Source organism: Zonotrichia albicollis, chromosome 25 (genome assembly GCF_047830755.1).
Source record: "Zonotrichia albicollis isolate bZonAlb1 chromosome 25, bZonAlb1.hap1, whole genome shotgun sequence".
NCBI lineage: Eukaryota > Metazoa > Chordata > Aves > Passeriformes > Passerellidae > Zonotrichia > Zonotrichia albicollis.
In genome coordinates, this window is record NC_133843.1 from 7,161,997 (window position 1) to 7,187,138 (window position 25,142).

At 47.9% G+C, this 25,142-nt stretch overlaps 4 protein-coding genes across 14 annotated transcripts in view; 1 reads left to right on the plus strand and 3 right to left on the minus strand.

Moving 5' to 3' along the window:
- The window catches only part of TMCO4 (transmembrane and coiled-coil domains 4), a 38,905-nt gene extending 35,608 nt beyond the window's left edge, over positions 1-3,297 (minus strand). The window contains exons 1-2 of one of the 7 annotated variants that reach the window (XM_074558770.1): positions 3,145-3,297; positions 224-393 (exon numbers count right to left, since the gene is read on the minus strand). In XM_074558770.1, coding sequence (XP_074414871.1) covers positions 224-393; positions 3,145-3,258 — 284 coding nt within the window. In that variant the 5' untranslated portion in view covers positions 3,259-3,297. Of the gene's footprint in view, positions 1-223 lie in introns of all 7 variants that reach the window. The other 6 variants (XM_074558767.1, XM_074558768.1, XM_074558774.1 and 3 more) reach the window with 6 other exon arrangements.
- Positions 1-25,142, minus strand: part of LOC102072273 (ATP-dependent RNA helicase DDX19B) — a 211,082-nt gene that overhangs the window by 150,150 nt on the left and 35,790 nt on the right. The window lies entirely within an intron of this gene.
- OTUD3 (OTU deubiquitinase 3) lies at positions 3,254-23,552 on the plus strand. 5 transcript variants are annotated; one of them, XM_074558775.1, is made up of 8 exons: positions 3,254-3,574; positions 11,978-12,126; positions 13,117-13,229; positions 16,723-16,845; positions 19,681-19,806; positions 20,368-20,464; positions 20,704-20,885; positions 21,198-23,552. In XM_074558775.1, the coding sequence occupies exons 1-8, from the start codon at positions 3,378-3,380 to the stop codon at positions 21,369-21,371; spliced, it is 1,161 nt and encodes a 386-aa protein (XP_074414876.1). In that variant the 5' UTR covers positions 3,254-3,377; the 3' UTR covers positions 21,372-23,552. The 5 variants fall into 5 exon arrangements, with proteins under 5 accessions (XP_074414876.1, XP_074414878.1, XP_074414879.1 ...); XM_074558777.1 differs by lacking the exon at positions 3,254-3,574 and adding an exon at positions 7,596-7,620; XM_074558778.1 differs by lacking the exon at positions 3,254-3,574 and adding an exon at positions 7,654-7,816.
- On the minus strand, positions 3,477-9,845 carry RNF186 (ring finger protein 186). The gene has a single exon (XM_005495849.4). The coding sequence runs from the start codon at positions 6,650-6,652 to the stop codon at positions 5,729-5,731; it is 924 nt and encodes a 307-aa protein (XP_005495906.2). The 5' UTR covers positions 6,653-9,845; the 3' UTR covers positions 3,477-5,728.

Here is a 25,142-nt window from a genome sequence, read left to right on the forward strand (position 1 = left end):
GAAATAATCTGAGTGGGACTAGACCTTGCTTCAGAACATGCTTTGGTGCCTGCAGCATTAACAGATCTGTTCTGTGCTGAACTGTAAAAGCCTTACAGGCCAAGAGAGAAAGGCTCTTCCACTCCCCCAACTTCAGAGGACCCCGCACAGAGTGTGCCACCAGCTCTGGCTGAGCCTCCACCCAAACTCCCCCTGGCCTGCCCAGGCCCGGCTCCAGCTGTACCTTTGCTCGTTTTCAGGGAACAGCCAGGCCAGGGAAATCCCGCAGAGCGCGGCGTACGCGAACCTGCCGGCCTCGGGCAGCCTCCGGGCCAGGCCAGCGCCCGGCTCCCTCTGCCCGCCCGGCTCGGCCTCCTCCCGCCGCCTCCCCTTCTCCTCCGCAGCCATCTTCACCTGCAAGGTCAAGCAGGAAAAAGCAGCAGAAAGAAAAACAACAACAAACAGTTGGAAACCAGGAAGTGAGGAGACAAATTGCCTTTGTTTTCACTGCCACACTTGCTGCTGGAATTAAGTCTCACCAGATCCAGCCTGTCTGTTGTCCCCAACACACTGTGACCAAAGAAAACACAGGAACAGGACACAGATGAACAATTCATCAAATTGTTCATCAATTCTCAAATGCTTTGCACAAAATTAGCTGACAATAAATATCTCAACCTGCAAAAGGACAAGTTCCCTTTGGGATGCAAAAGCACTGGGCTCCATTCAGGCCTATCAGTCCCACACTTACTGCAAAAATAACATGAAAATAAAAGTTCTGCCCCTGGTGCAGGGACCAGCACAGCTGCCTGGGAAATAATTTTCCTCTCTCATCCTCAGTCCAAATTGCTCCTGTTTGTTTTGCTGACAGCATTACGAAAGTTGAGTCCAGCTGCAGACTCTGAGAAGGACTTTGATGTGTCCCACAGTCATTGCTGAGCTTTGTTTGTAATATTCCTCCTCTATACAACCTACCACTGCTCTTTCCCTAAAAATAAGATCCCTGCACCACACAGACCCTGAGCTGGGCCAAGGGATTATTTTTTAGAGTGTAGATGTGCACACACTTCCAAGTGATGGTCCTCCAGCTGCTCCCCTGGTGGTGCCAGCAGCAAACTGAGACCTCAGGCAGAGGTGACAACACTTAGCTCATTTCAAATCCAACCTGGGTAACAACCTGGTCCAGGGCTCACTTCCATCACCTGCAATTTCTACTGATTACCTTAAGATCCAATCAGTTTCTAAGGGGCCCAAATCACCCATTTCATTTTATAGTTCAAATTAAAATGTTTCCTTTCTTCCACACCCTGGCTAAATAGGAATTAGGAGCCCGTGACACTACAAGTGACTCCCAGGGGATGCAGACCATTTATGGATCATTTTAGAGCCCAAAAAGAAAAAACTTCAACAGGAGCTGCTCTTTATAAAGAGAATTTATTATCTGCATGCCATTTGTCATGGTCCTTTAGGAAAGGTGTCTGTCCTGCCTTCCCACTCAGAAACTCTAAATATCCAGACTTCCAGACCAATTTTCCCAGGAATAATCTAACACTAAAGTTTCAATAATTTTACAATTATTTGTCATGTCTGCTCACCTCTGGTCACATTATGGGAGACAGCACTGAAAATAAAACCCCCTCCCCTGACAGATTTATTGATTTCCTTACTCGGGCTCATATGAAAAGTGAAGCAGCTAAAAAAGATCCGTGAGCAGTACAACTGTTTAACCTAATTTCCTAATAACATCAAATATGGAGCAATAATGGAGCAACACCACAGTGGCTCCTGGCATGCAACAAATAATTCAGAGTGCTGAGTAGCTAAAATACCCAGAGAAAGTTTCTGGAAGGCTTTGCTCTGAAGATGTTCAGATCAATGTACTTCCCTCTACACAGGTATCTTTTCCTTATAAACAGGTAGGAAAAAATGGCCTTGGGATTTTCACACATACAGGGTAAAAAACGGGCAGTGTGTGATTTACAAAAGAAAACTTGAGCCAAGAAGTTTTGCCACAAATCCAAGATGAGGGAAATGAGTGTTAGAAACATATTCCAAAAGTTATTTATTCCAAAAGTTTTTAAGTCTCATGGCACTGGAATTCCGATCTCTGCCTCAAACAATGTAGTTCAGCAATCAACAGCATTGCCATAATCTGTCACTTGAAAGAGAATTTTTTATCACTTCCAGCTCTCATTTTTCAAACAAAGCCCTTTGTTTTCTTGAGAAATGGTGTATTTTATACAGCAAATAACACTATCCTGTTTGGAAAGCTGAAAGAGAATTCCTTTGGGGATCTAAAGCTTTACGATACACGTGTTCCCTGCAGCTGAAAGAGGAAACAGAGACAGGCTGGCATCGTGTTTGTACTAAACTGTGACAAAGGCAACCAAGCCATCATCTCCACAACCTCCCAAAGTTAATGAGGCATCTCATTAACTCCAGAGGAGCGGTTGTAGGTAATTATTCAGACGGGCTGGCCAAAGAGTTCCGTGTAAGGCACAGTGGGGACAGCAGACCCCAGCTGTGGTTACACATCACACACAACGCTGTGAGCGTGGAAACATTTGGCCAAATGAGATTTTTTGGTGACCTGCACATGGCTCCAGAGGTGCTGGAAGCACCACAGCCTCTGCTTTCAATTTGTAGATAGGAGGTATAAACACGGAATTAATTCAGTCCTGTCTCAATGCAAGAACACATGAATGCATCATGGATGGGCCACAGGGATCAGAGCCCGAGGGGACAGGGACACAGAGAAGCCCAAAGCTTAAGTAGTTGGGAAAGTGAGCGTGTTTAATTCTGTTAATCCTAAAGCTGGCACAGCAGCGACTGAGAAGCGATGTCCTCACAGTGAAGTGAGCAAAGCTGCGGAGAGGGAACAGCACATTGAGAAGCGTGAAGGCAGCACCTCAGCTGGGGAAGCTGTGAGGGCGGACACCGCCACAGCTGCCCGTGCTCACGTTTACCACAAGTCCTTCACGTCTGAAGTCTCTGCGGCTCCAACACAGGCACTTATTTACGGAAAGCGGCGCTTCTGGCTACGCTGAGGGCGGGAAAGCAGCGGCCACAGCAAGGGAGCGGCCTGAGGGAACAGTCCCGCCCGCTCGACCCTCAGCCCGCGGCGCTGCCCCCGCACAGCCCCTCTCCCACCTGCCCGGTCCCGACCTGCCGCCGGCCCGGCCGAGCACCGCGAACCGGGAACCGAGCACCGACTACCGCCGCCAGCGCCCGCCCCTTCCTGCCCGGCCCGGCCCGGCATGGCCGCCGGCACTGCGCCATGGGCGTGGGGAGGGCGGGAGGTGCGCCGGGCTGAGGGCATGGAGGGCACTGAGGGGATCGGGGAATATTCTGAACTGGAAGGGACCCGCAGTGATCGTGAAGCCCAGCTCCTGAAGTGAATGGGCCACAGAAGGGATCAAACCCACTATCTCGGTGGTGTCAGTACCATGCTCCAACCAAGCGAGCTGATCCCAGGATCGCCTGAGGGCATGGCGCGGGATGAGGTGATGCTGCCCATCCCCATTTATCTTTATAATTCCTTCGGGCACACTGTATTACGCAGTCACTATCCAAAATCAGGAGCTAGCTGGGTAAGGTAAGCAGGGCATGGGACTTCAGAGCTGAAACTTTCTTGACAAAATGACCAGCATGAATTAAACTTGAGTGCAGGCAAATCCTTTACATTTTGGAATAGGAATATAATCCCGTTAGCCTTTCCTCTATAAATGTAATTGCCGCTTCAGAGTCTTGCATGGTTATTGAGCCTAATTATCTTGTCAGATGGGAATGTGTTCAAAAGATAGCAGGTTCCAGAGCCTCATGACTGCCACCAGCACGGGTGAACTCTGAATCACCTGGTGTTAGTGGCTCTCAGGCTGAAAAACATTTCAGTGGAACTGCTGAAGGAAAACTTGAAAGGTGCTGCACTAGAACTCTGTGGATCCATAAGGATTCCTTCGGAGGGCCAGTCTCATCCTGGAAATCACATTTCTGTATGCTGCCCTTTCCTGTTGACCTTTTTTTTTTTGGCTCTGTAGAAAGTAGTGTAATAAAACAATTCTTTTGGAAGGGCAGGGTGAAGAATAATAAGAGATTTCACTGGTCATGTTCATTCTGTTTCCATTTCTTCACACCCATGTGCTGAAAACATACATTTGCTTGCAGGATCCCTTGAGAGTGATCTGTTCAATATTAATCAATTTGTTACAGACCTTTACAGTACCAGTCACCCACTGGTGTTGGTGAAGGGAACTCGACAAGAATATTCTCTGTGAGCTTTAAGACTTGCCCAGTGTTTCTAAAAGTATTTTCAGTGCAGCTAAATATCTGGTCCAGTGTTTATATATGGAATAATACAGTATTTGTGTTTAAAACTACCTGCCTTTTTTCCCAGGTGGAAAGCTTTTTTTCTGGTTGGTTATTAGCAAATGTCATATATATTCTGCAGTAAGCTTGTTGCTGTCCAAAGAGATGAGAAAATCCAAAGGATTTTTATCCCCTGAAGGCTCCTGTTCCTTGCAGAAAACAAAGTTGTGTTTTCCAAGACTTTAGCTGCACAAGAGCTCCTACCCTCTTAGTCTAATCTGTTTTATCTGCTGTGAGACACTCTGTGTATTTATATACTGAGCAACTGCAGGACATCAGTTTCCATTCTTATCAAACACAAATATTTACCTGATCCAAGGTCTCTTGAGATCCTTAACACTCTTAAACATGCAGTTTAACTAGAGAAATCTATTTTTTCCCTCAGTTTAATTTTAGTTGGGTTTCAGGGTATTTTCTTAGCAACTAAGTATTTTTTTAAATGAAGGAACACTCCAACACTTTACTGCTTTGCTTTACTCACCAGCTCAGCTCTGCAGACTCCCTAATACTGTCAATAAGGAAACTAGGAATTGTTTTGACATAGTCAATGAGGAATTGAAACCAAGAAGTCAATGAGCAATTAGTATTATTTAAATTTAATGGAGACATTCCATTTAAAAATATCACACATGGTGTGACGCAGCAGTCACTGGATTTCTGTTTACCTCTGTGAGCATCTTCAAGGGCAATGTAAAGGGGGAAAGAAAGAAGAGAGGTCCTGCAGGTTGCCAGATAAAGGAATTCAGGTGAGAGGAACTATTTCAGTGCTAAATAATGTGGGGAATTTGGGGGGTCATGAGGTTTTTGAGCCTTGCCCTTTGCAAGCCACAAACCAAGATCAGGAGTGTTGATTTTGCCTCTTCCTCTCCAGTTTTGTATGTAACTTCAAATGCCATCAAATGACACCCCCTTTCCCCATCCCTGCCAGGGACTAAGGTGATAATTTAGGTTAAAAAAACCTCTTTTCCAAACACCCACTCCCTGATTTAGCAGCCTTATTTCCCACTCTGTCCCAAGGAAAGGTGTCCTTGTTTTCAGAGTGGGAGCAGCAACCCCGGGGTTTTGCAGGACATCACCTCCCAGGTGTCCCAGATAACATCCTGCAGGGCTGATCAGGAAAGACACAGACATGAATAAAATAGCAAAAGCAAACCAACACAATTACAAAAAAAAAAAAAGTGTGAAAACATAAATATCAACATATAAATAGTTCATTTTGTTTGCAGTAATGAGATTTAACAACAGTGTGCGCTGGCATTGAGCCAGCTCAGCCAACTGTTGAATTTATTCTCTGAGAGATTGTTTTTAGGTCCAAAACTCCCTGGTGTGCCCAGCGGGCACCTTGGCCCAATCCCTGATCTGTGGGACAGGCAGGTTAATTGTCTCAGGCCACAGTAACAATGTGGATCTCCTTGTCACAGGAAGCAGGGGAGTCCTTCTTGCACCTGCAGTGGAATTTAGGAGTGCAGCAAAGCACCATAGACATGAGCAAGCCCAAAGTAAGCAGGAGACAAATTACCCACTTCACCCTCCCTGAGTACATGAAGGGGAGGATGAGCAGGGCGAGGATCACCCCGAGCAGCAGGAGCAGCAGGAGTCTCTGCACAGCCAGGCTGCTGTGTGCTGGGCTGCTTTCCTCTGCGTTCAACATGTCCTGGCTGCTCTGAGCCCAGCTGTTGTTGCCATCCAGCCCCATGGCACAGATGTACACCTCAGGGTTTGAGTCAAGGCTCTCCAAGCGCTCCAGGATGTCTTCTTGGTTCTGGAGCGTGCGGATCAGCCCTCCTGACACGCAGGTGGATTTTCTGCAGAGAGGGCAGGTGATTGTCCAGGTGCTCTTCTCTTTCCTGAGGATCAGCTTGAGGCAGATGGCACAGAAGTTGTGCTGGCAGTCCAGGAGCTTTGGGACTCTGTAGATGCTGTACTTGTTGAAGCAGATCATGCAGTCCATGTCTGGGGTGGCTGTGTCTGAGCACTGCAGGTTCAGGTCCAACGTGCTCATTTCAGGAGAGTTTGTGTCTGTTAGCACAGCAAGCGGCTGTGAGTTTGGACAGTCTTGTTCCAAACCTGCTGCTTTAAAGGCAGCAGGACTGTCTCTCTCTGTTCCTGAAGGTCTCTCCATTTCTTCAGTACACTCTTCAGTGAACCCCACTCTCTTCTCATGTTCTGAGTTTTGTGTTACGGATCCTGCTCTGCTCATTTCTGCAGCACCTCCTGCCACGGGCGCTGGACTGTCTGCCTCAGCCTGCAGTGCTCCAGGAGCTGACAATCTGTTTTCCTTGTTTGGCTTGTCAGTGGATTTCTCCATGGAGATAAACCTCGGCGCAGCTTGTCTCCCCTTAGCTGAAGGATTTCCCGAGTCTCTGGCTCCTTTTATGTGTTGCTGTATTCCTGCTGTATGCCTGATTGATTAGTGAGAGCCTTAAGCCAGTCATGCTCTTAAACAATATGATGTTTTTATGACATGGGGACCAGAGTTAATGATTGACTTCCCAGTCAAGAGAGTTTACAATGACTGATAATATCAGTGGGCAATTCCTGTCCGGAAGCAGACTCCATGGCATTAGCAGACCACTCTGACAGCCAGACACCACCATTATTATTAAATTAGAACTCTCTTAGATGAAAGCAATTTCATTGTTCTCCAAACAGTGACAGGCCTGGGGGAATTACCTGTTTCTGCCATTAGTGTGCTGAATGCAGTGCTTTGATTAAAGCATATGTATCAACAGCTTTGGGCTCTCTGGGTAGGAAGTTTGCTCTTGGTTTAAAAACACTTACTACCTGACAGCACCAAGTGAAGAATGAGATTGAAATGACTAAATTGACTGTTGAATGTCCAATTGTTATTGGCTCTTTTATCCTAGGGTATCTCTTTTTTCAGCCTAGGATAACTCTTTTGTCCTGTTTGTTTTAGTAATCAGAAGGTTTCCAGTACAAACTGAAGCATGACTGAGGTCCACACAGGATCTCTCAGAGTCCATGAAAGAAATCAGAAAACTAAAAGCAAGAGCAGTGTCCTAGAGAGTGGAACCTTCTTCTTTCCTGTGGTGTTCACCAAACAACCTCATGCACTTGGGAATGCCCTTCTTGAGTGATTTTGTGAAGATTCATCTCATCTGAAAAAAATGCCTGAACAAAATCCCTCAGTCTCTAATTTCTTTCTGCCTTTTAATTTCAGCAGTAAAATACAGATGGTTTCTCAGCAAGAATCCCATGGAAGGAGGGAATGAAAGAAGGAAGGGAAGGACCCCTAATCCCCAAAAGCCAGATGAGGTCAGTGTTAGCAGCAGAAGACACACAGGACCACTCTGGTAGCCTCAAGTGCACCTGAATGCTCACACTGCCCGTGCCCCCAGTCCCAACCCCTCCCTCCCAGAGAGGAGCAGCAGAAAGAAATGAAACACTACAGATGAGGAGGGCAAGGAGTTCAGGAAGGCTCTAATCTCATGAACTCGCTGGAGGGGATGAGGTGAGAAGAACTTGTTCTTATTTGCTGAGAAATAGAAGGTTTGTCGTAAGCAAACTTCGTCAAAGTGCGTGAACTGTCCTCTGTTTCTGCTGATGTGGCATATGGTGGTGCTTGATGGACTTTTGGATTGCCCCAAATTTTAGGAGCCTGAGTATCTCTCAGTTGCAGAAGCTGGTATCAAAGTGCAGGAATGTCTGGAAGTAGGCTGGTGAACTGCAAGACTCACTTATCTTTAAAAAGTAAATCTTCTTTTGCATTTCATATAACTCTTTGTCAGCAAGTTCATGCTGTTAACAAGATCCGGGAAAGCAGAAAACAGACTTGCCATTATTACAATAGTTTAGAAACTTCAGATTTTCCCATGCCAAAAATGGAAATGTCTTAAAATCTCCTGATTTGCAATTGCTAGAACAATATAAAAACACCTTGCAGATGTTGGAAGTTGGAACAGACACCAAGAGGGACAACTACACTCCCAACATAGAAAGTTTCAAACTGGTTGGGATGAATCTATGCTCCATGTCTGTCTGCTCTGTGTTCTACCAGTGGGTGAGGGTGACTTGGCTGTCTTTTGTGCTGGAAGAACAGTTTTTTGTTGTCCTCCACTGACAACGTTTTCAGCCAAGCCCTGATTCCGGCTCCGCTTTGTCTCTGGTGTCACGAGTGATGCTCCCTGGCTGGCATGTGCCTTGTGCTTATCTGAATTGCTCACAGCCCATTAATGCTCCTCTGGCTAATTACTGTCTCATTAATCATTTGCAGTCAGTTTATATACTCACATTGTTTTCCCTCTTTTAGTGTGTTTGCATAACAAAATGTGTTTCTATGAAATGCTTTATATGGAATTGTTTATAGCAGGAAATAGATATCGAAGAGCAGTTGTGTCATTGCTAGTAAAATCCTCACGTGCCACAAGCCAAACATCCCAGAAGATCCTGGGGATACTCCCGTGAGCTTCTCCCTATGCTGAGCTGTGCTTCAGGCTGGACAAGAGGAACAGAAAAATGACATCCAGCTTAGAAATCGCTGTGATGTGAAGCCTCTTCTTGCATTCCTGGGACTGTTCTGTTAGCGTTCCTCACAAAGCTGTTGGGATGTGCCCTCTGAGCTGGGAATTAGAAATTCAAGGAATCCCAGATTGGTTTGGGTTGGAAGGGACCTTAAAGCTCATCCAGTGGGATGAGCAGGGACACCTTCCACTGTCCCAGGCTGCTCCAAGCCCTGTCCAGCCTGGCCTTGGGCACTGCCAGGGATCCAGGGGCAGCCACAGCTGCTCTGGGCACCCTGTGCCAGGGCCTGCCCACCCTCACAGGGAGGAATCCTTTCCCAATATCCCGTCCATCCCTGCCCTCTGGCAGTGGAAGCCATTCCCCCTTGTCCTGACACTCCAGGCCTTTTTTCCACAGTCTCTCTCCATCTTTCTTGTCAGCCCCCTGACGAGAAAGGTACTGAAAAGCTGCAATTAGGTCACTGGAGCCTTCTTTTCTCCAAACTGAACAATCTCAGTTCTCCCAGCCTTCCCTCATGGGTGAGGTGCTCCATCCCTCTGCTCATCTTGTCCTTCTATGGACTCCACGTGCAGCATTCTGACAGCCCCGGGCAGTTTCTGTCACGATGCCAGCAGATAAACCAGAGTCCCGGGCACAGCGATGCCCTGGTGGCTGCTGCTGCTGCTGGGTGATCCCTTTAACGGGATCCTGTGGGACACGTGGGAAAGCCAAAGAGCAGGAGGCTGGCAGGGAATCCTCCCCAGGAGCCCTGCTCCAGATAAATCACCCATTTCCAGCCTCCTGTGAGGCGTCTCCCTCAGTGCTAGAGGAAGCGAGGCGCGGAGCCTCAGTTTATTACACTTATCACATTTAATTCATCATCGCTGTCTCGGCTCCGCTTCTGCCTTGTCAGCCCTGCTCTCCTGGTGCCACCTCGCGGGTACTCCATCGGCTCAGCTCCCTGTTTGCTGGGGGTTCATTTCCCAGCGGTGATTTGGGCTGAGCAGCAGGATTGGGGCTGAGCAGCGGTGATTTAGGGTTGAGCAGGGTGATCTGGGATTGAGCAGCGGTGATTTGGGGCTGAGCAGCGGCGATTTGGGGTTGAGCAGCAGGATGGGACTGAGCAGCAGGATTGGGGCTGAGCAGCGGTGATTTAGGGTTGAGCAGGGTGATCTGGGATTGAGCAGCGGTGATTGGGGATGAGCAGCGGTGATTTGGGGATGAGCAGACACGGTTGCGGTGGCGTGTCCGGTGCAGAGCGCCCACCCGTGAGGTCAGGGCCGGGAGATGTGCCGGGCATCAGGGAAATGCTCTTGGGCGGGGGCAGTGCAATTAGCACCACAGACCAATTAGCGGGAATCCGGCGCTTTTGGTGCAACATCGGCGACTATGGCGCCTCCCCAGCCCTTCCCCACGCACACTCCACTCGGCTGCGCCGTCCTTCCCTTCGCCTTCGGCTTTTCCATGCGCAATTTCCCCCCAGACCCCTCTGTGCCGTCTCCCCTTCCTCCCCATCCTCATCCTCCTCCTCGAGGCTTCCCGGCCGGGCGGGCGCTCACGTGACCCAGGCCCGGCGCCGCGGTCATGTGAGCCGCGCCCGGTTTTGGTCACGTGGCGCGGCCGGTGCCCGGTGCGGCGGCCCCGGCGGGGATGTCCCGCAAGCAGGCGGGCAAGGCCCGGCCCGCCACCCCCGCCAACAGGAAGGGCCGCCGGCCCCGGCAGGCCCCCGCCGGAGCGGCCCCGGGCCCCGCTGCGGGCGGCGGCGGCGGCCTCGCCAGGCAGCTCCGGGCCCTCGGCCTCAAGCTGCGGGAGGTGCCGGGAGATGGGTGAGCGCCGCGACGGGTGTCCCCCGCCACCCCGGGGACTCTCCCGACATCCAGCCCTGAAGGCTGAGGGCTTCCTCCTCCCCGGGCGATGTAAGCCCGGGGCCGAGGGCTTTCACTGATCCCGGGTGGGCAGCCCGTGTCCCCGGGGCCGAGGGCTTTCATTGATCCCGGGGTGGGGAGCCCGTGTCCCGGGGCCGAGAGCTTTCATTGATCTTGCGGTGGGAGCTTGCTTCCCAGGGGCCGAGGGCTTTCACTGATCCCGGGGTGGGAGCCCGGGGGCGAGAGCTTTCATTGATCCTGCGGTGGGAGCTTGCTTCCCAGGGGCCGAGGGCTTTCACTGATCCCGGGTGGGGAGCCCATGTCCCCGGGGCCAAGGGCTTTCATTGATCCTGGGGTGTGAGCCCATTTCCCGGAGACCGAGGGCTTTCATTTATCCCGGGACGGGGAGCCCGTGTCTCGAGGGCCGAGGATTTTCCCTTCCCGGTTGGAGTGGGCCCTGTGCTCCGCAGGGGTGAGGATTTCCCTGCTGTGCCCTCAGGGATCTCTGCGGTTCTGCAGGGCCTGACGGCTCGACCAGTCCCAGCCCGGGGGCTCCCGTGCCCAGCAGAACTGAGCATAGGAAGGGCCATTGTCACAGACAGCTTTTATGAAAAATCCTTTCCTTAGGATTTTTCCTCCTGAGAAGCTCAGAGGCCTCAGGAACAAAATGTAAACATTAATTATCTGCTGCTGTGGAATGCAACAGGTGCATCTGGGATTGGTCTCATGTGGTTGTTTCTAATTAATGGCCAATCACAGTCAGCTGGCTCAGACTCTCTGTCTGAGGCAGAAACTTTTGTTATCATTCTTTCTTTTTCTATTCTTAGCCAGCCTTCTGATGAAATCCTTACTTCTATTCTTTTAGTATAGTTTTAATATAACATGTATCATAAAATAATAAATCAGGCCTTCTGAAACATGGAGTCAGATCCTCATCTCTTCCCTCACCCTCAAACCCCTGTGAACACGGTCACAGGCCATAAATGTTCTCATGGAATACTTTCACCCCCTTCTTTTCTAGAAGGTGAAAAAGTAGCAAACGTTCCTGCTGAGTAGTTGCTCAGTGGGGCATTTGTTTGTGCTTTGGTGCTTTATGTCCCTTGTCTGGTGTCAGGGTGGGACAGTTGGGCCCAGCAGTTTTACAGTGACACCATCACTCAGGCCCAGCCATTGAAGGCACAGGGAGCGAGCACTCCTCTGCATTCACAGCCTCGCTAAACCGGACAGAATGAGCACAGCCCCTTTCCCTGTGCCCCGTATTCCTTCTGCTGCCCCAGGCACTCTCTCCCCTCATTCCCTCCCTGCAGGAACTGCTTGTTCCGGGCGCTGGGGGATCAGCTGGAGGGGCACTCCCGCAATCACCTGCGCCACCGCCAGGAGACCGTGCAGTTCATGGTGCAGCAGCGCGCCGACTTCGAGCCCTTCGTGGAGGACGATGTGCCCTTTGACAAGCACGGTATGGGCTCCCTGGAGGCATCCTTGTGTCCTGCAGCTCCTTACTAAGCAGTTCCCCCTCCCAGAACTACCTTAGAGCTCCTCTCTAGTATTTAGAAACAGGGGCTTTTTGTTTAGGGCTGTTGTGGTGCTGTGGGAATCCTCACTGAATTTGTTCTGGACATTATTTAAATTTAGGAGGAACTTGGAGAAGGAGAGAGAGACTAAAAAGGCGAGGAGTAAAAATTGTGTTAATCCTCATTGAATTTGTCCTGGATGTTATTTAAATTTGGGAGAAACTTGGAGAAGGAAGGAGAGATTAAAAAGGCGAGGAGTAAAAATTGTGTTAATCCTCATTGAATTTGTCCTGGACATTATTTAAATTTAGGAGAAACTTGGAGAAGGAGAGAGAGACTAAAAAGGCCAGGAGTAAAAATTGTGTTAATCCTCATTGAGTTTGTCCTGGACATTATTTAAATTTGGGAGAAACTTGGAGAAGGAAAGAGAGACCAAAAAGGCCAGGAGTAAAAATTGGGTGTTTTCAAAAGGAACTTGGGAAAAATTGTCTCGTTCTCCTTGAATACTGGTGGGTATTTGGCTATTTTGGTGAGTGGCTGATTTCTTTGGGTTTCTTTCTCCTTGGCACTCAGTATTTCCTCCTGGGAAGTGAGGAGACAAATTTGTGTATTTGTCTCCAAACCAGAGACAAATACAGCCCTTGATGTGTCAGGTGCCATGGAGGTGATGCACAAAGGTAATTTGGTCATGCAGTACATGGCACTCCTCCTTCTGAGGCCTTACTTTGTCTAAGGATGGAGTGCCTTTTTTAGAGATTTCTGTGGTCCTTTAAATGCATCACCTCATGTTGCAGCCAAGTTCTTGTTTCACAGGTGGGATTTCCCTTCCAGAATTTCTTGGGCTCGTGTTGAAATCTCACCCCTCATAATCCCTCCACTGCTTTTGGAAGTAGCAGAAATTAGGTTCCAACTCTTGTGAATGTTTTTTCCTTTAGTTGCCAATTTGGCCAAGCCTGGTACTTTTGCTGGCAATGATGCTATCGTGGCCTTTGCAAGGAACAACCAAATGAATGTGGTTATTCATCAGCTCAACACTCCACTGTGGCAGGTGAGACACAAAGCTTCTACATTTTTGCCTAATTTTTACCTGAGGGATATAAATACTGTGAAAAATCCCTGATTTATTAAAAAAGAGCATTATCTGCAATCATCTGGGCATGGTGCAGAGCTATGCTTGGTCTTTGAAGAGGGGGAACACTTGAGATTTTGGTTTGGAGGAGAGGGAAAGAAAGAAAACAGTGAGTCCATGAGAGATGGGTATGTGGGGGCAGGGCAATGTGTTTTACTTGGGTTTTAAGCTGTGACCTTCAGTGCCATGCTCTGTCTCTTGAAGGTCAGAGTGCATTTGAGCTGAGTTTTCTGCCAGGAATCCCAGAATGGGTCAGGTTGGAGGGGACCACACTGCATCATCTGGTCCTGTCTCCCAGCCCCACCTTCCTCAGCCTCTCCTGGGCAGAGAGATGCTCCAGGCCCTTCCTCACCTCTGCAGCCTCCCCTGGCCCTGCCCCAGGAGCCCAGGGCTGGACACAGCACTCAGCTGTGCCCCCCAGGGCTGGGCAGAGGGACACAGGGGCAGGGTCACTCCCTGACCTGCTGCCAGTGCTCCTCCCAGTGCACCCCAGGGCCCCCTGGCCCCCAGGACACTCTGCTGGCTCCAGGACAGCTCAGTGACCATGGGACCCCCAGGTCCTCCCTGCAGAGATGCTCCAGCAGGCACCCCTGCCTGTGCTGGTACTTGGGGCTGTTCCTCCCCAGGGGCAGGACCTGCATTGCCCTTGTTGAACTTCAGGTGGTTCTTCCCTGCCCATCTCCAACCTGGTGAGTCCTTCTGAAGGGCAGCACAGCCTCTGGAGTTTCAGCTAGGTTTAAGGAAACCTGTACAATAAGACTCAGGAAGGTGGAAATGAAGGTATAGCAGGGCATGCACTGTGTTGGTGTGAAGCTCCATCAATTCTGAGTGGGATGTGGAATGCCAAGGTTTGTGACAGAGAAACAAGGTTTTAAAATAATTTTTAAAACCTTAAAGTGGTGTTTAGTCAGCTCATGGAAAGAACTGTGTGGTGTGGTTTCCTCTGACAGGCACACTGAAACAAGTAATCCATCAGGTCCCTGGTTTTCTCTGTGTTGTTGTTTTCCATGGCAGGTGGAACAGGTCCATGCTCAGTCAGCACGTGAGAACCTGTATTCAAGCCAGGATTGCTTCTGGCCTCTATTTACAGACAGAACCAATGAAGTGTATAGATTAAACAGGGCAATAAAGATAAAAAACCAGATGAAAGCTGTCAGTGACATCTTAACTGCATTTAAAACAGCCTCACATGGATTCCTGAAATCAAGCAAGTTTAAACTCTCATTTATGGGCAGCCATGGGCAGAGGGACAGGTGGGTGAGGTACCTGCAGGGGAGGTCACAGGGGTGCTTTTCATGTGTTGTTCCTCAGTGCAATTTTGCTGTCCTTGATTCTTTCATCTCCTCTCAGTGCCCGTGTCAGGGTGTCAGTACAGAGTTTGTGATGAGGTTCTGTCCTGCCTGAGCAGTGCTGTTAGTGAAGGATTGTCTCAGGCCCTTGAGAACGGTGTGAGTTAGGAGAGCTGTGAGTAGTTGTACCATCATGAAAAGCTCTTGGCAGGTGGACATCTCTGCAGGGACTTTTTTGGTCTTTGAACACCCTTTAACTTTTTTAATAGTGACTGTAAATTACAGAATTGTTAAAGTTGGAAAAGACCTTTCAAATCATGGAGTCCCACTGTGGACTCAGGTGAGATTTGTAGGTTATTTGTTGGCTTTTTGGATAACAGGCTGGCTTTTTTTCCCTCTGTTTTTAATGTGCAGCTCTAATTTACTAACCAGTTTCAGTGTGTTCATGGAATGAGAGAATCCTGGGTTGGTTTGCGTTGGGAGGGAGCTTAAAGCTCATTCAGTGCCACCCCTGCCATGGCAGGGACACCCCCACTGTCCCAGGCTGCTCCCAGCCCTGCCCAGCCTGGCCTTGGGCACTGCCAGGGATCCAGGGGCAGCCACAGCTGCTCTGGGCACCCTGTGCCAGGGCCTGCCCACCCTCACAGGGAGGAATTCCTTCCCAATACCCCACCTAACTCTGCCCTCTGGCAGTGGGAGCCATTCCCCCTTGTCCTGGCACTCCAGGCCCTTGCCCACAGTCTCTCTCCATCTTTTCTGTTGGCTCCTTCAGGCACTGCAGAGTCACACTTAGGTCACCCTGGAGCCTTCTCCAGGCTGAACAATCCCAGTTCTCCCAGCCTTTCCTCATGGGAGAGCTGCTCCATCCCTCTAAATCAATATGGTGACCTCCTCTGGGCCCACTCCAGAGTGGAAAGAGGCTTCCCTAATGAGAGCTAAATTGGCTCATTTTCAAATCTTTCAAGAGCTTTGGGATTTGTTAGATACCTGTTCAAGCTCTGGCAGAGGAGAAATGTTTAAAATAAATCTTACCAAGTTTCTACAGTGGAATAATTTAATAGAATAAAAAGCAGGAGTTAAATGTAACCAAGTGTTGAGTTGGAACCTGAAGGTGAGCAAGTGTAAAATACAAAATAGGTGAATGGAGAATTATTTGTTGGAAAACCTGATGTCATTAGTGCAGCACAGACTGCAGGCAGGGCTGAAAGGTGCCTTGGTGTGTGGTCTGGGAGCTGAGATAAGGCAGTTCACCGACGTAAAAGGGTTGGGAAACGCTGGAGCCCTAAGCAAGGAGTTCTGGTCCTTTGCTTGCTGACGTCTGGAGAGCTTTGGGTGAACTTGGGCTGGCAGGTCAGGCCAGGCTGGTCTGCAAGTGCAGTGGGACTTTCTGCATTCCTGGCAGCAGCTGGAATGCTGTGTAGCTCTTATCTAATAGTTTGAGACACTGATAATCAGGGTAGGAACTATTCTCACATCAGTACAGATAATACTCAGAGCAGGAATTTTCTGTGGAAATTGCTGTAACTTGGTGCTGACGAAGCAAAGCAACATTTGGTTGTTAACAGTGCTCCTGAATGAAGTTAATACATTTTCATGGATTTGCTTGCTTTTAAAAACAAAACACAGCTGCTTGGAATGTTGTTTAAACAGCATCTTGTCCCAACATCAAAATTTACTCTGGGTGACTGTTTCCACTGTTGCTGTCACTTGGATGGCCTCTCTTCCCTCGTGTTTGAGAGTAAAATGACATGGTACATTCGTGTTTGAGAGTAAAATGACATGGTACATTCGTGTTTGAGAGTAAAATGACATGGTACATTCCCTGGGAGATCTTGCTGAAGCTGGTTCTGGTAGGATGATCAGAAAACAGATAGCTCCTGTGGAAAGTTCAGGAAATAGTTCTGAGCTTTCCACAAAAATATTTTCATTCCACATTTTGTTTGTTCTGATGTAACTGCCCAATATTTTACATCTGGCTTTCATACTTCTTCTCTTCCTGTTTCAAATGCTCAGCAGCCACATACTTACCTCCTTCCCATCGCTGCAAAAAAACCAATACGCTGCGAAATCAGGTGCTGGAGCCGATTGCAGACGCTCATTTGCAGTTTGTTTCTTTTGTTGAGATCCGGGGCACGGACAGGAGCGGCGCCAGGGAGCTGCACATCGCCTACAGGCACGGCGAGCACTACGACAGCGTCCGCAGGCTCAGCGACGACTCGGAGGCGCCGGCGCACCTTCGGATGGAGGTGGGTTCTGCTGGGGCGGCACACAGCGCTGGGCACTGCTGCCTCTTGATTCCCACCCTCATTTGTGTTATGAATAAAAAACTTGACTAGGCCAATATTCAAGCAGCAATCAATTTATTATTTAATATGGTAAAGTATGAGCAATACAGCGCTGGGTAAAGTTTTTCCCTCCAACTGCACACCGATAGTTGATGGTTACAGGTATTTATAGGGGTACTTGTCGGATTTCAGCACCTCAGGACTGAGGTGCCGGGCCACCGAGAGCACCCTTGGGGGGCTCGGGAGTCCTGGAATGTTCCAGAAGTGTCTGGTGGCTGGACTTTGACCCTACACAGGAGACGACACCTGTATGAGGACAGGAGGGTTTCACCGGGGTGAATGGTGAAGGGATTAGTTAATTAGAAGGTGAGACACAGGGTTTAGGATTTCTGTACAGGGGGGTTTAGAGAAGTAAGATGGAGGAATTGGGGCGTGTCCTGTCCTTCTTCTTCTTCTCCTCCATCTTCTTTGGTGATGGTGGCACTTTTGGATTGGTCATTACTAAAAGTGCACCCGGCAATAAGAATAAATGGTATTGGGGAAAAATGATAAATATTGTACACATAACCATGGGTATAAAGATAGGTGGCTGCCCGGTGGGCAGCACAGTGTGCTCATGGCTGGCTGCTGAGCAGAGCTCTGTCGGGCCGAAAGAAAATCTTTTAGATAAACAATTAATAAACATAAAAACCGAAAGAAGAACTGAAGCCTCTTCTCGTCTTTTGATACGCGGGCTGCCCCAAGGCCACCCCGGGCCTTTCCAGGCCCTTCAAACAGCCGAAAACCGACAGGTACTCATCAGCTTTTTTCAGCAGTTTCTGTTTCCAATCTTTTACTCATCAGCAATTTTTATTCCAAATTATTACATCACAATTCTATACACTGTTGTGATTTTAATTTCTCAAGACGTGTCTTAAAGGAGTATCCCCAGATGGTGACGGTCCAGTTTCCGAAAGAAGAAAGACAAATCCCATCTGGTGGGGTCCAGCTCCCCAGATGTGTGTCCACCTTTTAATTGCAGAGACTCTAAATCTCATAACAGTGATGTCCAGCTTCCCTTTGGTCGAAACCATAAACCCTTGAGGTGATGTTCATCTTCCTTTCTCAAGCTGTTTTTCTCTGCTTCAATAAGGTGTGAGATAAGCATATTTCCTTTATATATATTCCAAAGCTATAGTTTCAAGGATACAAGTAATATTCTAAAATTATACTTCAAAAGGTTTATTATTGCAGAGCTTTTTATGGATTAAATGCAAGCAAAGAGCAACATCTTTAACACCTTAATTCCAATGCTCCTAAATCAACCAGGATTAATTGCAAACAAAAGATAGGTTCAAAGGCCTTTTTCCATGCTTTATTTTCCTCAGTTATTGTTAGAATTCGCAACTATCCCATTGTCAGTGTCCACACATTTCGCATTTGCAAGTACACACTTTGCCTGTTTGTACCTGACACCAAACACAGCTTTGCATCTCACGTTTGGGAGGGAGGCAGGGGCTGGGTTGTGTTGTGCTGGAGAGAAAGCCCTGAGGGTGTAGCTCGTGCTGCTGGCTCTCTCCAGAGGGGCTGTGAAGGATTCAGCCTCTGGGCTGGGAATGAATTCAAAGCTGATGCTCTGATTGGGCTGTCTGGAAGCAGCCTCATCTAAATGATGTAATCATGCACCTCAAATGGAAAAACAGAGGGAGGCAGGAAAGAGCTGGAAATGCAACAGCTGGATGTAGTTGTCTTCCTCATATCTCCTTTTTTGATGCTGAGGAGTAATTGTGCTGTGCTTGAGGCTCTCTGCACACAGCTGAGGTGTGGTATTGATTTATTAAAAATATGGATATTGATCTAGTACTGATATCCAACTGTGGTGGACAAAAACTCTCTAACAGTTTAAAGTTAGAAAGTAGATGTTTATTGTGGGATAGCTCCCAAATACACACTGTGATTTACAGGTGATTACAGGGTCCTTTTATCTATACAAGTATTGAATACTGTATTGTATATATAAATGTATTATTGAATACTATAGTATTGTATGTATAAAATACAAATGCATTTTCATAACTTTGGTACATCCCATTCCCCACTTCCCCTGGTAATTAGTTCAAAAGCCATTAAGCATGGGTAGTTTGTTCCTCAAAATGAGTCAGTGGCCCCCTTCATGGGGAGGGGTCCCAAAATGAGGAGGTAAATGAAGTCTTCCTCCTTCTGACCTTTCTACCTTTTCAATACAAATATGACAAATGAGCCCTTGGTAGAACTCCTGCTCCCTGTCTTCAATTGATTTCAAAACAGAAGAGTCCTACAATTGTCTTATGTTCCTAAAAGCTATTTATCAGTTTTTCTATATTCTTCATTATAAACCCAGCTAACCAAACATTATGTTGGCAAGCAATCAATTCTTAGTTAACTACTAACTCTTAACTTCATCAAGGCCTACCCATTTATTTTCATTAACTCCAATAAAGCTTATCTCTAACTTAAACCTCAGCTCCTCTGAAATCCCTAAATTCTTTAAAGTTTATGTCTCAGTATTGTGTTAAAAATACTCAATTTAAAAGCTCATTTGTTGTGATTCATGTTGTTGTAGTGCACTGGAGTTTGTTCTGCAGTGCAGGAGGTGTGGGAGGCTCTCAGCCATGGTGGAAGTTACAGTTTCCAGGAGGGTTTGACACAGGATGTTCCCAAGAAAAGTGTGCCATGATAATTGCTGTTGTTAGGATGTCAGACTTTGTTGGATTGCATGCTTGTGTGATCTGCTGGGTGTGTGATCTGTGTGTCCTGCTGGGCTTTGCTCTTCTTCAGATGCTTTGCAAGAACGATTCCAGTAAGGCAGAGGAAGTGAAGCCACAGAAGGGCAGCTCTGAAGATGAGACTGAGGTGGAGATGGAAGATGCTGTACAAAAAGTGTGCAGTGCAACTGGGTGTTCAGTAAGTATCAAGGAGCCTTTCTGGCCTTAATGTTCAAACCTTGATACATGGAAGTAGTGCTGGGAAAAGTTCTAAAAAACTCTCATCTTGTACAAACTTGGGTACCATGGCCATCAGTCAGGGTGCATCTCATCCTAGAGTCAGCCCTTTAATGCAGGTGAAATGCCAGCTTTTTTGTGGATGCCTGATAATTTTAGAAAGTTTGTTTTGAGGCTCTCCTAAAAATTCACTTGGAAACAAATCCTGTAAGTTCTGAAATCCTTTGGGGGTATTGAAGATCCCAGATAATTGGATAATCTGTGACTTTTGGCTGTTGGCACTGTGCAGGTACATAGAACAGAAAGGGCCAAGAGGGAAGCTTACACTGAAAACAGCATATTCCTTTTTTCTGATAGCTTCAGGAATTTAAGGTTTTCCCCCTCACCCTTTCAGAAATGAAGCACAGACCAAGTAAATGATCATAAAAGCAGCAGCCCCCTCTCAGTGGTGCAGGTGTTGTTAAGTGTATGTGGGTCACAGATTTGAACTTCTTCAGTGTTTTCCTTCCCCTCTTGTGGACAGGACATGGATTTAGTGAGCCACATTCTTGAGGTGGAGAACTACAACGTGGAGTCTGCAATATTTGTCATCTTGCAGATGAAGGAAGTGGAAGGAATAGGTGAGTGCACAGTTTGTCACCTGGGGCTTTGGTGACCGTGATGTCGATGTTGGGGACAGGAGCAGGAGAGGTGGGGTTTGTGTGCTGCCACTTCAGCCTCCTGTGCTCAGGAAGGTTGTTAGTGAGGGCAGCATCAATCCAGCTTCCAAAAAGCTCCACAATTTCTGGGAAGAAGAATTGGCTGACAGTGCAACAGCCCCTGGGTAGAGCATGTCTGAGGAAATCTCTGCTGTTGGCAGGTGCTGAGGAGCAGCAGGAGCCCCCAGGCAGGGAGCAGAAATCCTGCAGCAGGACACTGTGGGAAGAGAATGGAACTGGTTCAAGAATCTTTGGAAATCAGAGCTTGCATCCAGGTGAAGCAGAGAACAACAAGGGACAAGCTGGATCCAGGGAAGAGAACCGAGCCAGCAGGAACCCAAAGGTGTGTGAGGGGTTTGGCAGCAATGTGAGCACCCCTCCATGATTGGGGGATGCCTTAGCACTGCTTACCCAGCAGCTCTCTTCTCCTTTCAGTTTACAAGAGCTCCTGCTCACTGCATTTTGTCACTGCTGCAGCTGTGAGTGCTCTGCCACAGACATTTCCTGGTGACATGCAGCTCGGAATAAAGTCCTGATAAATAGTCAGGAATGTCCTCTGGCAGCTGCCTTGCTATCTTTGTCTCCTTTATTACTTTTCCCTGGCTGAGCAGAGCACGTGTGGTTTGAACTTTGTGTTTTCATCCTTCCCCTGCAGGTGGCCAAGAGGCAAAGGAAGGAGCAGCAGCGGCTGGAGAAGAAGAAGCGGCAGGAGGAGAGGCACCGGCAGAAGGTCCTGGCCACCAAGGGGGACAGGGCAGACACCAGCACAGAGACAGAGCCAGCCAGCCATGTCACCCTGGTCAAGGCCATGGCTGCCCTGAACATATGACTCAGTGCTCTGATGAGAAAAGCAAATAAAACTGATGAAGGCAAAATTCCCCCAGGAGAATTTCCAGGCACCCGTGTTTATCTTGAAATCCATCTCTGCTGGGATTTCCAAATACAAGAGAGCTTCCTCTTCCTTTGCTTGTGGGGAGGACAATTGCTCATTGATTCTGCATCAACCTGTGGTGAGAAGAGCTGTTTAAACTTAACAGGAAGTAGAGACTTGGATCTGTAATTTTGGAGTTACATGAAGGTCAGGACCTTTTCTTCACACAACGGTGTCAGATTTATTTTGACATCTCTTGATGTGCCTGGTTTGGTTTTATTTTGTTTTTTTTTTTCTTTTATTTGGTTATGCCTGGAGGAGCTTTATTTTACCTCACTGTCAGGGTGTCAGACAATCTCTTAACAAATCTCAACTCAGGAATATCTCTAGTGGATTTTTTTCTATTTAAATTCAAAAAAAAGTAAGAAAACAGAGTCCCAGAATCCTTTCCAAAGCAAAGTGTGTCAGCCAGCACTGCTGTCTCAAACATGACATTCCTGTTTTGTTTGCCATGCAGGAATACAGTGACAAGTTTTAATCTCACTGGAACTGCTGGCATTGCACTGAGCAGGTTCAGAAGTGATGAATACATGGAGGGAGCTGGGGATTGCTGCATCCATGCTTGCTGAGGTTTGGGATCAGCTCCTTTATGATGAGACCTGTAGGGGATAAAAAGACCCCAAAACAATAATCCCAGTTGACTCATGAGAATGCAGAGCTGATTCTTCTGATCTGGTAAAATGTGACAGGAACAGGCTTCAAGTTTCTGATGAGTGGTGTTACTTGGACACCCGGAATCTTGTCCCCTTTGCCCTGTTCCAGAGCTTTTGGGCCACTCCAGGGCTTTAGTCCAAGTCAGGAGCTGGATAGGTGTCAGTCTCCAAATGAAATCAGTATAGCCAAAGGACCAAGAGAACTGAGAAGAAGCTCCCAAGCCGCATTGATCCCAGGAAAACCTGCCTATTTCACTTCATAAATCAACCTTTTTTTCCAGGGTAGGTTTTTTTTCTTCTTAAATTCCATTTTAGTGAGGTCACCAAGTAGGATGCAGAGCTTGACTCCTGTGATGTTTTCCACTGTAGGACTGAGAATTTGGATAGAAGTGAAAGGGCTGTGGGATTGATCAGCCTTTGATTTATAGCTCCCAGTGTTTCAGCTCCACTCAGGTTTTTGGACTTGTAACAAGCACTAAGCTTGAAGAAAGGACATGTGCACTACACACTGAGACACCTCATCAGCCAGGGCAGAGGTGAGAGGGATTTTTTAAAAGTAAGGAGTGTTGCATTTGAAAAACTTGTCTGTGCTTAAAAGTTTATAAATCAGCATGGAAATATTAATGGGTTTTTTACTGAACTGCCAGGAACTGGGCTGGTACTTGAAGAATAAGAAGGAAGGACTCTCCTGTAAGAACTGGTGGCGTAGGAATTCCTTTTTCTCCAAGACAGTCATTTTTACAGTAGTGGGAAGGGAGGTGAGTCACAGCTTAGTGGGGAGAAAGTGCAAATTCTTTCAGGGGGTGATAAATTGTGACAGCGGGTTTGGCAAGGCAGTGCAGGTGACTGTGTCACCCGTGTCCTGCCCTGTCCTGTGTTTTGGTCTGAAAGGCAGGTGTGTTCTGAGGTTTGAAGAGATAAGAAATTGCAGTTGTGCACTGTGAGTGAGAGATTTGATCTCAGTGATTTGGGGTTTTGGCCTGTGGAGCCAGAGCTGACAAGACATTCATTGTTGCCTGCAGCCTGAGAGCTGTGGAGGGAGTTGGAGGATGAGGAGGGAACCCAAACCTCACCCCATGGTGTGCAGCAGGAAAGGAGGGTCTGCAACAGCAGCACCAACAGCAGAGGGAGAGAGTGGCCCACAGCTCATGGCCTCTGATACATGAACAAAATCTGGGGCTGAAAATGCTTTCATTTCCAAGTGTAATGTGATTAAAATAAACTCGTAATGTGCTGGGCTCTTAAATCTTGACAAACCAGTCAAATTCCCTTTATCTTGCCAGGGCAGTTTTGTGCCTGCACAGCCATTCCAGAGATGTTAAAACTGATTTTGTCTCTTTCACGTTTTTCCCGTTGAAATTTCCACCTTCCCAATGTATATTTTTTTCCCTAGGGAATCTTTGTGCAACATTCTTCACCAAACTCAGTTTGTGCAGTGAATTTGCTTTGCAAACTGATGGTGGGTTTTGCTGGGAGGAGGAAGGGAGGCAAGAGAGCAGAGCAGAACAACACTGTGATTCATGCATGGTGTGTGTTTACTCCTTGGTGGAGCTGAGTGCTCCGTAATCCACGGGCCAGGGGTGGACAATGAGCCCTGGATGTTCCCCTGGGCTCTGAGGAGGATGACTGTTTGTTCTTAGCAGCTGGCTGACACATGGGAGGGCGTTTTGGCTCTTGCTGCAGCAGGGTCACTGTGAGCCTCTCAAGGGCAAATACACAGCAGGAAGATGTAGAAAACCACTGTCCCTGCCTCCTGTCTCCCTCCATCATCTTCCCTCGACTTATTTTCCCAAATCCTGCCCCTGCAGGTCAGAATTCAGTTGAACTGGAAGTTTTAAGCAGGTTCTGGCTGACCTCCATAAGCATGGCTGTGTGTGGGAAGGGTTTCTGCCCGTGCTGCTCCGTGTCTCCTTTCCCTTGTTCCTACTTAGGAGCTGCCTTCTGGTTTATCTCAGCTCTGCCACGTCACCCATGGCCTCCATGCCTGCAGAGCTTCGGGAGCTGCAGAAAGGGAGAGAAATTGGGCATGAAAAATGATCCACAATCCAGTGTGGGGTAAAAGAACAGGAAAGGGAGGGAAACTGGGCATGAAGAATGATCCATAATCCAGTGTGGGGTAAAAGAACAGGAAAAGGAGAGAAATTGGGGATGAAGAATGGTCCATAATCCAGTGTGGGATAAAAGAACAGGAAAGGGAGAGAAATTGGGGATGAAGAATGATCCATAATCCAGTGTGGGGTAAAAGAAGGTGGTTTGTGCTGGTGTTGAGCAGTGGGGTGGTCTCTAGAAGCTTCCTAGGTACAAGCACCAGCCTTAGAAGGCAGCATTGGCTCTGTCTCAGTTTCTAGAATCCTTATTGCCTGTAGAAAATGAGAAGAAATAGGTGATTCGGGGTTATAAAGGTACCACATTTACTGTAGGAGCTTGAGGCAGGGATGCTGTTGCTTGTAGTGAAACACTAAACCAAGGCAGGAGCCCTCAGCACTGATGTGGAAATCAAATTAATTACTCTTAAACTCCTTTATTTTAGGCAGATCACATCTCAGAGGCAGCATTACAGCTGGAGGTGCCTCCATCGAGGCCCAGGGTGCAGCCAGCCCTGGCTGGTTAGAGTTAATTAGGGCTAATTTGGGATCATGTGCAGCTGTGGTGTGGGACAAGGTGTCTGCATGGAGCAGCAGCCTGAGGAGACATCTGTGTGCAGGGAAGAGCCACCCAAGCCTCTGAGACCCCACCACTGGGCTGCCCTGTGCCTTCAGTGAGCATTAATTGCTAGAACAGTCATTAGAGGTGGGATGGGGCTGGGTTGTGGATTGAGGCTGAGCTCCTGGAGAGAAGCTGGCCTTGGAGCCTGCTTTGGGGCTGGGGTGCAGCAGCCACTTGCTGTTTCTGTGGGCTTTTTTTTTCCTCTGGATCTCTTAAGATTTACTGGTTGGCTGCTAGAAAGTCACTTCTGATCATTTTTAAAGAAAAAATGTATGCAGGAAAGAACATGTCTTCAAAAAATCAGCCCTCA

Bases quoted from the DNA above. Each gene is read 5' to 3' on its own strand.
- OTUD3 (XM_074558775.1), top strand. From the start codon at position 3,378: ATGGGCCACAGAAGGGATCAAACCCACTATCTCGGTGGTGTCAGTACC. The intron at 16,846-19,680 runs GTGGGTTCTGCT...GCTCTTCTTCAG, and splicing joins CGGCGCACCTTCGGATGGAG to ATGCTTTGCAAGAACGATTC. The intron at 20,465-20,703 runs GTGAGTGCACAG...TGCTGTTGGCAG, and splicing joins GAAGGAAGTGGAAGGAATAG to GTGCTGAGGAGCAGCAGGAG.
- RNF186 (XM_005495849.4), bottom strand. From the start codon at position 6,652: ATGGAGAAATCCACTGACAAGCCAAACAAGGAAAACAGATTGTCAGCT.